This window comes from Cinclus cinclus, chromosome 31 (genome assembly GCF_963662255.1).
Source record: "Cinclus cinclus chromosome 31, bCinCin1.1, whole genome shotgun sequence".
In the NCBI taxonomy this organism is placed as follows: Eukaryota; Metazoa; Chordata; class Aves; order Passeriformes; family Cinclidae; genus Cinclus; species Cinclus cinclus.
Window position 1 is genome coordinate 619,820 of NC_085076.1, and position 12,027 is coordinate 631,846.

General features: G+C 61.4%; 1 protein-coding gene across 1 annotated transcript; it reads left to right on the forward strand.

Moving 5' to 3' along the window:
- Positions 1-1,008: 1,008 nt before the first annotated feature.
- On the forward strand, positions 1,009-7,848 carry NES (nestin). The gene is made up of 4 exons (XM_062511670.1): positions 1,009-1,821; positions 2,721-2,845; positions 3,342-3,415; positions 3,995-7,848. Exons 1-4 carry the CDS (start codon positions 1,009-1,011, stop codon positions 7,846-7,848), a joined length of 4,866 nt encoding a protein of 1,621 aa, XP_062367654.1.
- The last annotated feature ends 4,179 nt before the right edge of the window (positions 7,849-12,027 follow it).

Sequence of the window (12,027 nt, forward strand, 5' to 3'; positions counted from 1 at the left end):
TCCCCCAAGTAAGTCATCTGGGGTAAATAAAACGAGAAAATCAAAAATCCTAATTCCCAAATGCTCCCCGTGAAGCGACTCCTATATCGATCGTGACTTCTTGACCGCGCGGGTGAAAGCTCTGACGGAAATCAAACGCGGAGCCGAATTTCGGAGGCTGCCGGAGGAGCAGCTCCCGTTGGGCTCCCGGCTGCACTCAGCACATCCCGTCACGGACATCTGGAAAGAGGGAAGATTGCAGCTGGACACAGCTGGATGCAGCGCCCCAAGGAGGCATTGGCTGGCAAGACGCACTGTGCTCCCCGAGGAAATTCTCCCTCTGCAGAAAGATTTCCCTACGGGTGGATCCAGGGCACCGGACCTGCCGTGGCTTGTGCTGAGCCCAAAACAGTCCCGGGCACCGAGAGGCACCGATGTCCTCGGTGCAGCCATCACCTCCCCAGGACTGTGAGAGTCTCAGTGGGCTCCTTTGGGGTTCCCTTGCCCCGAGGATTTGGAGCAGAACGGGGCAGACAAGGTCCCACCGAGGGATGCTGCAGCTAAGCCCTCAGGATGGGCATCTGCCAACTGCCTTTGGACATCTCCCAAGCTCCACACCGAGCCCCACGGCGGCCCTCCAGCTCCCTGGCACGGCCCTCAGGATTTAGGGAGGGCATTCCCAGCCGAGCCACGCCGGGAGAGGATCCAAGCCCTCAAGTCACCCTTCCAAAGTGGGAAGGAACACCTTGCTGTTCCGCAGGGCTGGGAGATCAGAGCTCAGCGTCGAGCCCACGGGGGTTGGAGTCGGCCCGGCTGTGCAAGGGTTAAATCCGGCTGCTCGTCCGGGTCTCGGGGGCCTCCCACTCACCATCGCAGAGTATGAATAGCTGCGCTCCTCTCTGCTCCCAGCCACTCACTTCCCTCCCCGCCTTCCCACTCTGCCTCGGCGTTCTCCCCGGCATCCTCCTCACCCGGCGTCTTCCTCTGGCAGTGCCGGCTCCAGAGCCCCGGCATCCTCCGGCAGCGCCGATGTTGAGCACGGAAAGTTTCGCAGGGGTGAAAGCCCTGGGAGAGGAATCGCTGCAGATGTGGGACCTCAACAAGCGGCTGGAGGCGTACCTGGCTCGCGTGAAGTTCCTGGAGGAGGAGAACGAGGTGCTGCGAGCTGAAATCCAGAGCACCAAGAGCAGCCCGGCCGGGGACTCGTGGAGGGTGAAGTACGAGGAGGAGCTGCGAGCCCTGCGGGATGCTCTGGATCATGCCTTCAGGGAGAAGTGCACGGCCGAGCTGGCCAGGGACAATCTCTACGAGGAGGTCCAGCAGGTGAAAAGCAGGTGCCAGAAGGAGCAGGCAGCCCGAGAAGAAGCTAAGAAGCAGCTGTCCTTGAGCAGGAAAGAGCTGGAGGAGGAGAGGAGAGCACAGATCTGGCTGAAGGAGAGGGCTGTACAGCTGGAGAAGGAGGTGGAAACCTTGTTGGAGGTGCACGAGGAGGAGAAAGCGGGGCTGGACCAGGAGATTGCGAGTTTCTCCCACAGCCTGGAGAGCTTCCGCTGTGCACCGGTGGCTTTCCAGCCGGTGGAGGTGGAGGACTACTCTAAGAGGCTCTCAGAGATCTGGAAAGGGGCGGTGGAGACCTACAAGACAGAGGTGTCGCAGCTGGAGGTTTCCCTATGCCAGGCGAAGGAGAACCTGTGGAAGGCAGTGGAGGACAACCAGCAGAGCCAGTTGCAGCTGCAGCACCTGGAGAAGGACCTGGCGGGGCTCAAAGCACGGAAGGAGATGCTGGAGGAGAGCCTGGCCCAGCAGTGGCAGGAGCAGCGCGGGGAGGCAGAAAAGTTCCAGGTGAGTGAAGGCAGCAGGAAGGAGCTGGGTCCCTGGGGAGGGGGAGAGCAGAGGGCTGTGGGTGCCTAGGGGGGAATCCAGGGCACATCCCTGAGCAAAGGGATGGGAAAGGTGGCTGGAAGGAGGCAAGACAGAGGGAACAAACCCCAGGGAATGGATGGAAGGTGGTCCTGGATGAGCTGCAGATGAAGCTGTGGAGGGTGGGAGGAAGAGCAAAGCAGCCTGGGGACATCTCTGTCCCCAGCACAACAGAGACCCGGGGCCACCCCACTGCAGGAGAGCAGCACCCAGGCACCTGATCCTCCCCCAGCACCCTACCCGAGACCGCTGCTCCATGTCCTGCTGGGCTCCAGGGTCAGGATCCCGGGATAACCACGACCCCTGCCGCTGCCCCCGGTGTACGGTGCAGGCACCAGCGGGGGTGTGGGCAGGATCAACTCCGACCGACTTTGCTGCAGCTGCGATTCAACAGCTGCAAAAGTGATTCAGCAGAGGGAGGTGGAGGCGGGGTGGGCTGAAAATATCGGGAATGGTGTGAACACTGTCCGTGGAAGGGTCCCCTTTTGTTCCAGGTCCTGGGACCAGCCATGGGTGTCCTGGGGCAGACGATGGCCTCGGCTGCTCGCCTGAAAGTTGTTTCCTTCCCACGCTGGCATCCCACAACCCTGAACCACCCCAGCTTTTCCTCCCTCCTCCAGCAGCCCTTTCCCCATTGCCTTTCAGCCCTGCTCATCTCCTTGCCCCATCCTCAGCCCCCCGTGCTAAAATGAGCACCCAGGCTCCTGTCCTTCAGCATCCTGAGGGGATGAGCCGAGCCATCTGCCCGGTCCCAGGTCCACAGGGGCCGGCAGGGCTCAGGCAGGGCTGGGGTGCCCCTGACCCCTCTGTGATACCCACAGCTGGCGATGGAGGCCCTGGAGCAGGAGCAGCAGAGCCTGCGAGTGCAGATCGCCCGCGTGTTGGAGGACAGGCAGCAGCTCATGCACCTCAAGATGTCCCTCAGCCTGGAAGTGGCGACCTACAGGTGAGGTTCCCGGTGGGAACAGAGCTGGGGAGCGGCCGCTGCCCCGGCACACGGCGTGCAGGGATCTGGCACCGCGGCCGGCACAGGTAGGCTTTGGCACAAGGGAGGTCTGGGTAGGGGTAGCCCTGTGCCCCTTCCGCAGCCCTTCCAGATGGCCCCACACAAAGGCCGCCTGCCAGGGACTGGGGGGACAATTAGCATGAGAATAGGGGCTGTCCCAGCCCAGACGAGGGGCCTCCGCGGCAGAGCATGATGTCACCCTGCGCGGACACTAATCCCGGGCACGGGGGGGATGGGAGGGGAGACGGGAGCAAGGGGGGCTTCTTCGGTCCGCCCGTTTCCTCCCCGAACCGTGGCAGGGCAGTGCAACCGTCTGTAGCCATTTCGTGCCTCGGTTTGCCTGCCCTGACCCTGCCACAGCCCAGCGGGGTGAGCTGGGATGCACAGGGAGCACCCAGTATCCTGTAGCACCCACCGTGCTCCTCTCCTCCTGCAGGACGCTGCTGGAAGCAGAGAGCACCCGCCTGCAGATGCCAGCTGGGGAATTCAGGTTGGCCAATGGTGTGCGAGGTAAGGGACCCCCGGTGCCAGCCCGGCACTGCCACCGTGTCACCCTGGGAGGGCTCGGGGAATGAGGCTGGATTTAGACACATTTTCCTGCATTTTCCTGGCAGCAGTTGCCCGGCCAAGATAGGAAGGTGCGAACAGCGGCCGGGGGCTCTTGGCTCGGGGCTCACAGCCCAGATAAGGCTTATCTGCTCCTTCGCCTCGTTTTTTAATTCCCTGCCTTTCATGGGAAGGGCAGGAGCGGATCTGCCCAGCAGGACGGCGGGCTGTGGTAACAAGCTGAGCATTTCCTTTTTCCTCAAAACAAAAAAAACAAGGAAAGCTTGTCACCTGCACACTTTCCCCAGCAGCAGGACCTGACTATGGCTGCAGCTGGGCAGAGCATTGTCCCGGCCTGATGCTGAATCCCCTGGGACCACCAGCATCCGCTGCACTCAAGAGAGAGGAATTTCCCACTTTCCAAGAAGGAGCTGTTTAAAAATAGGAGAGGGTGCAGAGAGAGGCAGTCAGGCGGCAGGGGAGGGCTGGGAGAGCCATGGAGTGGCTTCGTGCCCGCTCACGGCTCCACCTCACTCTTTGCAGATCTCAAACTGGAGGTGAGCGGCGGCAGCAGCAGCAGCAAACTGGTACCAGCGAGCCCTGAGACCAGGAGGCTGCTGCCCCGAGACCACTGCACCAGCCCCTCCATCTTCCCGAGGGCAGAGGGGAGGGGGCAGCTAGCAAAACCCCAAAGTGACACTCTGACACCCAAAAGCCAGAGCCCCAGTGCCAGGGAGCTCCAGAAAATCAGCTCAGTCCTCTATGCCACAGCACTGCCGACTACCTGCAGGGCTGGGGGGCTGGGAGCCCCTGCCTGCCCCACACCCAGCCCCTCACAGGCAGGCAAAGCTGCCCCTCCTCTCTCCCCAGAGCCCCCCAGCCCTTCATCACCGCAGCATGAGTGCTCTGGGGGAGAGGGTCCCGCCTGGCCAGGGGGAGACAGGGGAGTGATGAGCCAAGGGACAGAGTGTCCTCTGTCCAGAGCCATGGGGGACACTCCCAATGTCAGCGTGCAGCCCCTGGGAGAGGTGCCCACCCGCAGGCTGCAGTACCCAGCCCAGTTGGTCAGCGAGGCGCTGGAGGATGCGCTCAAGGCAATGGAAGATGATGCTCAGCCCAAAGAAGAGCCCGTGCTCAGCACCACATGGGCGCCCCGGGATGCCTGTGTCCCCAGCCCCATTTTCCCCACAGAGGCTTGTGCAGAGGCTGTGTCCGAGGAGCCTGGGGAAGAGCAGGACCCCTCTGAGGGCTCTGAGGATGGTGACAGCCCTGAGGCAGAGGAGAGGGTTGGGGAGGTCATGCTCCAGGGACTGGCTGTGGAGAGCAGCATCCTGCAGGACAGAGCCGGGTCCCCACTGGGCACGGCCGCTTCCTTGAGTGCTTCAGGGAGCCGGGAAGATTTGGGAGCATGGGAGGAGGAGGGGGTACCTGCTGTGCTGAGCCCAAGGGATCCAGAAATGGAGGCACAGGAAGGGGACAGGGGTCTCCCTGGACAGACAGTGACCAGCTGGGAAAAGCCAGAGCAAGAGGAGGACAGGGCAGAGACCCCAAGCACAGAGGTATCACACCCCTCAGAGGATGAGGAGGAGGAGGAGAGGGGACCCCGCAGCCCCTGCAAGGAAAATGGAGATTTCCAGGAAGAAGGAACAGATGTGCAAGAAGAGGAGTGTCCACATAGAGAAGTGGAAGCTGCTCATGCTGTCCTTGCAGAAAGCCACCTGGTTTTGCTCACAAAAGGTCACCTGGGAGAGAACTTTGTTGATGCAGAGCAGGAAAGGTCTGAGCAGCAGAAAATGCCCATGTGTGAGATGGATTTGGCTGCAGAGAAGGAAAAGGGACAGGAGCTGTGCCTAGAGCAGAAGCCCTCAAGTGTCCATGAGGCCATCCCAGCAGAGAAGGCTTCATTAGGAGCTGAAGAAGATGCTGTGGGAGGGGAGGACACAGGCAGAATGAAAGATGGTGAGGGAGAAAAGGGAGAGGCCAGCAAGGAGGTGCTGGGAGGAGAGGATCATGGGGTAGGACAGGACCCTGAGGTGGGAGAGGACTCTGAGTCAGAAGAAGACCATGGGGTAAGAGAAGGCTCTGAGGCAGGAGAGGATCCGGGGGCAGGTGAGGCTGTGGGAGGTGACACTTTGGAGTGGGAGAGCAGAGCCCCAGAGGAGCCTGAGGACATGCAGGAAAGCAGCTCTGTGGAAGAGGAGGGGGAACAGAAGCAGCAGGAACCAGGAGAGGAACCCTGGGGCCAGGGGGATGATGGCCATGGCCAAGAGCCCTGTCCAGAGGACTGGGAGGTGACAGCAGAGGACACAGAGGGAGTTTTGGGGACAGAAGAGCCAGCCTGGGCAGATGACACCCTGAGCAGCGCAGGAAGGCTAAAAAATGAGGAGAGAGATGGCACATTGCCAGCAGAGCTGGAGGAAGCCCAGGAAGATGATGAAGAGGATGCCAAGAGCCAGGAGATGAGCCAGCAGCAGTCACTGCCAGAGGCTGAGCCAGCACCGGAGCTGGCAAGGCAGGAGCAGCAGGGCACCATGGCAGAGCCTGACCCAGCCCCTCCAGGTGCCCCTGAGCAAGGGGACAGACAGGAGTTGGCCGAGGCTCCAGAGGAGCCATGGGAGGGGCAGGATGACGATGCTGACAATGGGCTCAGCTCGGAGCTGGGGAAGCTGGAGAGCTCAGAGCTTGTAGAATCGAAGCAGGTGCCAGGTGACAGCGTGGAGAGTGGTGAGTGGGCATTGGAGGAGGTCCCCGGAGACCCAGAGCCCACACTGGGCACCAGAAGGAGGGTGGAGCTGGAGGACACACTGCCAGACAGCACACCCTTGCACCTCTATGAAGGGGAGATGCTGGCTGTGGGTGCACCCAGCCCAAGTCCTCCAGAGACCGAGGAGACCATGAAGGCAGTGCCTGTGTCTGACACAGCTCAGGAGTGTGAAGGGTGGCTGGAAGGGAGGGACAAGCCGCCAACTCCCACCATGCCAGAGGGCCCTGAAGAGAAGGCAGGGGCAGAGGTGGCTGCTGTGGCAGAGGGTGCTGAGGAGGAGGAAGGTTATTTCATCGTCTCTGCTCCCAAACAAGAGGTGTCCAGATTGGAGGAAGCCGAGATCTCTGAGGACTTTGAAGAAATTAAAGTTGAAGCAACTGAAGGCAGTCAAGATGATCTGGGGGCTCCTGGAGAAGCATCTCCAGTGCCAGAGGGCAAAGAGCACCTCGAGGTCTTTGTTGGGGAAGCAGATGAAAATACAGAGCTGCCCTCTGAAGAACCTGAGATGCCAAAGGATGAGGACAACACTGCTAAACTGGAGGAAGACCTGGCTGTGTCTGAAGCAGATCCCAGCTGTCTTGGAGCCATGGGACCATTAGCAGCAGGTACCGATGAGCCAGCCCAGGGTGCCACAGGCACTGGAGCATGGGAGGCATCAGAGCATTTGGAAGATTTGGCTGCTGAATCAGATGAGGAGCTCCACAACACAACTGAGCTGGAGAGGGATGCCAGTGAAGCTACAACCCTCCCAGGCTGCAGCCTGGGGTTGGCAGGGCAGGAGGACAAGGGGGCAGATGAGGACGAGCCCAGCATGGCTCTCCATGACACGGCCAAGGCCACACCTCCAGCAGGGCTGCAGGCCCAGGCAGTGCCTGATGAAGCAGAGCAGACATTGGAAGAGCAGCCATCCACGGAGGAGGAAGCACTCGACAGTGACAGCCTTCCTTCACCCAGGAATGAGCAGCTCCCTGAGGCCAGCCCACCTCAGCTGGGCTCTGCACTGGAGCAGGGAGGTTTTCCAGAGTCGATTCCGGATATCCCTGATACCGCTGTTCTCTCTGCAGAGGTGCCAGTGGATATCATGAAGGACTCGGATATTTTGGAAATAGTTGAGCAGGCCCTGGAATTCAACCAGGAGCTGATGGGGGTGGGGGTGGCAGAGGGTGGGCAGCAAGGTCCTGGAAGGATCGAGCTCTCCCGGGATGCAGGGGAAGACTCCTCACCTGCCTCATCCAGTGAGGAAGAACCAACGGTGCAGGAGGCACCAGATGCAGTCCCAGAGATGGAAGGTCTGGTCCGGGCTGAGAACGGTCTGCACCGGGATGCCAGTCTGGAAGACCTGGCTGAATTCACCGACGAGGTGCTGAACGGCATCGCCAGCACAGAACCAGCACAGGAGCTCCCCACAGAGACCGCAGACCCCTCGATGGTGATGCCACCACAGGCCCCCACTCCTGGAGATGGCACTGCCACCAAGCTGGGGGATGCTACCCTGAGGGGGAAGCATGGTGGAGCTGACCCCAGCCCTGTGCCCCCTGCTCTGGGGGAGGATGTCCTGTGCCTCACACCTGACCAGCTAGCAGTGTGTCAGCTGAGAGCTGAGCAGGAGCCCTGCTCCTCAGGGGACGAGTGACAACAGCCAGGGGGAACCTTCTGGTAGCCTCCTTCCTGCCAAAACCCAGTACCCCCACTTGTCCCACCCCCTTCCTAATGCTTCCCCATTTCCTTATGGTTTTTAACATGTTTGTGTGGATTTTTTGCACCCCTTTTCAGAGTGAAGAACCACCAAGTTCCCTTCTACCCCACAGCCCACCCAAATTCGCATGCTTGCTCTGGGACCCCTGCTTCATTTTGAGGTTCCTCTGGGTGGGTTGCCATGGCTGTATTTAATTTAAACTCTGTGTTTCTCCATTCCCTGCAATCCTCCCCCTCCAACTCCCCCAGTATTTGCCCCAGCATGCCCAGCTGAAGGCTAGGGACCCCTCAAACTGCACCCTGGGACTCAATGTTTTGGGGCTACATCACCCCAGGGTCCCCAGCCACAATCTGCTGACACTGGGGGCTGAGCCATGCTGGATGTATCCACTGCCTCGACATTAATTTAATAAAGCCTCATCCTCCCACTCAGGACCCTGGCTCTCCTCACTCTGGGAGCTGGGGGCAGCAGCCCTGGGGCAAGGCTGGGGAGGTAGGGGAGGGCACTGTCTGGGAGGGGTTGCACTTCTAGGCTGCTCTTGGCTGGGAAAGTTCCCTTGTGGCCATTCATCAGCATGGGCTGGGGACAGGATCCGTGGGATGGTGCTCCTCCATCTCTAAGACAATGCACATGCCTGGAGCTACGTGGCCCCAATCCCTGGGGTGATGCTGGTCCACCCCTGTGGTGATGCAGCCCGCCAGGGCAATGCCCCCAGGAGGATGCTCCTCCATTCCCAGGCTGCAGCCTCCCAGGGTTATGGACCCTCATTCCTGGTGCGATGCTCCCGCACCCCCAGACAGATGCTCCACCCCCCGAGGTGATGCTCCCCCATCCCCGGGGCCCGGCAGATGCCACTCAGGGCTCACTGCTGGCCAGAAGCTTCCTCAGCTTCTGCCTGGGCTGCCGGCAAGAGCGAGACGGGATGCCAGCCCAGCCCACCCTATTCCCGTGCCAGCACCCCGAGTCAGGAGCCAACAGTAGCAGCCGCTGTTCCTGCCCAATCTGGGCAGGATGCCCGCCGAACAACCCGCAGATCCCGACCCCGGGATCTGCCGGAACTCCGGCACCACCGTGGGGACCCCCTCACCCAGAAGGCGATGGGCTTCAGGGGGACTGTGAGGAACTGGCGGGGCTCAATCGCCCCGTTGTGCAGCCGGGCGTGGGGAGAGCTGCATAAATCAGCCACCAGCTGAAGAATGGGCTCCTTTATGCCGGGCAAAGGGCTGAGTCACCCCGGGCGAGGGGACACGATGACTCTGGTGGCCATGGCATCCCTGCCAGCCTCTCACCCACGGCTGTGCTCAGCATCGCTGCTCGAGTGCCCCGCCGGCCTGGCCGCCTGGCTGGCCCCGGCGCTTGTCCACGCGCCCGATTTAGCTCGGTCATTCCCTCGCCAGCGCCCAGGGATGCTCAGAGCCAGGAGGCAACGATAAGAACCCAACATTTAGCGCCTTCCTCCCTGCGAAGCCCCCGGTCCCCTCCCCTGCCCGAAGGCGACAGATTCCTTTTAAGGTGAAACTCCAACAGATCCAAACACCGGAATAAAAAATCCCCCTCTGATGAGTTCAATCAGGCGCTGAATCTGCGTTCAATCAGCCCCTGGCCCGACACACCTCGGGGTGCCTGCACAGCATCAGCCCGGCAGCAGCTCCAGCAGCAGCATCAGCAGCACCCCTTGAGCCCCCAGTGCTTCCCGAGGAGTCCCCAAACCTGGGGGTCCGCGGGCCAGGAGAGGGGTGGAGGATGTAGAGGAGGAGACGGAGATGGCTCAAGCCAGGCTTCGCCATGCGGGAGGCGACATTCCTCCCGAAATTAATCCACATTCCAGCCGGTGCTGACAGAGTGATGAGGGGGCACAGATGCCAGGGGGAGGGGGAGCCCCTTCCTCCCCGCGAGGAGGAGGAGGCAGTGGAGGAGGAGTATGGGACGAAGTGCTGAAATGTGGGAGTCAGCTGGGGGGATGGGGGAGATTGCCCGGGCCTTTGGAATCCGTGGGGGCTGCAGCCAGGAGAGGAAGCCCTGGTGAGGCTCGTCTGGGTCTGGTGAGTGCCCAAAGGACTGTGCAGTGATGGGACAAGAGTGTTCCTGCCAGCAACAAGTGTGTCCCCGGTGGGACTGAGAGTGTCCGGCCAAGATCAAATGTGTCCCTGATGGGACTGAGCAAGTTCCCAATAAGATGAAGGATGTCCCTCACGGGACAAAGCATGTCCTCAGTGGGATCAAGAGTGTTCCCAGTAGGACCTGGACTGTCCCTCAGCACTGTGTGACTACAACAGGACCAAGCATGACCCTGGGGGGACCGAAGGTTACCCTGGGGGGGACACAGGTACCTGAGTTACCCCTTGACCACCCTGGCCGGGGCTGCAGCTCAGACACCCACCAGGTACATCTCCCCTGACCCCAGATTCCATCAGACCCAACCAGAGTGCTCCAGCACCCACTCTCCCACCCCCAGCCAAGTGCACACAGGCTGATTTTGGGGACCACACTTCTTTGAGTGGTTGGAAAGAGTAATGGAGGTGCCCTACACTCAAAACCTGCTCACACCCGGGCAGGAGCACCAGGGAGGCACAGGAGTGTGCAAGGGGGCAGGGGGTCTTGGGGGCTGCAGCTCTGGAGGAGCTGCCAGTTGTTGCCTGGACTGGAAGTTTTAGAGCCCCTGGAGTCCCCCGCAGCCTCCCGCAGTCCCCCACAGCCCCTGCACCCCCCTCAGCCTGGCCCCCCGCCAGCCAGGGAAGGGTTTTGTTTCCTCCCAGGCTGGGCGAGGGGAGTTTCAATGGAGCCCACACAAAAACTCCCTGTGGGGTGAGCCCGCGCCGGGACAGGGAGGGGGGATGAGACGGGATGACCTCAGCGATGACTTCATTCCGCTCTCAGCTCCCAAAATTCATGGGAACCTTTTAAGGAAAGGACTAAAAATACAGCGGGAGGGGTGCGGACAGCCCCCGCTCCCCCTCCCCGAAAGGAGTCCTTGGGGATGCTACATGCAGGCGAGCAGGAGCCACGCTGGGGCCACCAGAGCGCCGGGGCTGTTCCCAGGGGGGACGATCGATAGGGACCCCAAAATCCCCACGGGAGAGAAGAGCAGGGCTATGAGCTGTGGGCGTCCCCACAGGGAGGCATCACCAACCCCCTCACACCGTCCCCTCCCGTGACACCTCCAGGGACATGCCGGGAGGGGGGAGGTGGCTCGGTCACCCTCTCGCCCGCCCTTCACCCGGGCCAGACCCCGGGAATAGCTCCCGCCGGCTAAAATCAGCTCTGCCCCGGCTCGGGGGGCTCGCCCAGCTGCCGGGTCGTGACCCCGCAGCAGCGGCCGTGCCCCAGCTCGGTGACAGCTGCTGCCAGCCCGGGGCGGTGCGGATGCCTGAGGCCGAGCCCGGGGGCAACCCCGCCGAGAATGTGCGCCTGGGGCCGTCTGTCAGAAGCAGGGAGGATGGTGGGGTCCCGGCGGTGATGAATCCCACTGGGACAATGCTCCCCTGATTCCTGGGGTGATGCAGCCTCCCAGAGTGATGCACCCCAATTCCTGGAGTGATGCCTTCCCGTTCCCAGGGTGATTAATCTCCCTGGAACAGTGTTTTTGTGTTCCTGGGGGCATAGATTCCCCCTGGGGCAATGTTGCCCCATTTGTGGACTGATGATTCTCCCTGGAATGATGCTCCCTGATCCCTGCTTCCCCATTCCTGGGGTGATCTCCCCTCATCCCTGAAGCGATGCCCTGCTGGTCCCATCCCCTGACCCCCATTCCTGCACCCTACCTTCCCCCAGATAGCTGGGGAGGACACAGAACACTTCTTTCCCCCAGACACCTTGAGAGCCCCTGGCCCTTCCCTGGCCCCGGCAATCCCAGCCAGGGATGTGGCACACAGACACGGGCTCAGGAGAAGATGGGAAAGGGCTGCGGCTGGGAAAAACTCCGGCCAGCTCCCCCACACACGTGCCAGCATCGTGCCTCAATTTCCCTTCTCATTCAGCCTACCAAGGGTCAGCCACAGACAGGAAGGGGATGAGCCATTGATGGGGAGAAAAGCCCTCCCAGAGCACTCCCTGATTTTGGGACACCCATCTGCATTCCCCTCACTGTGGGACATCAGGGATGGGCACAGCGAGTGC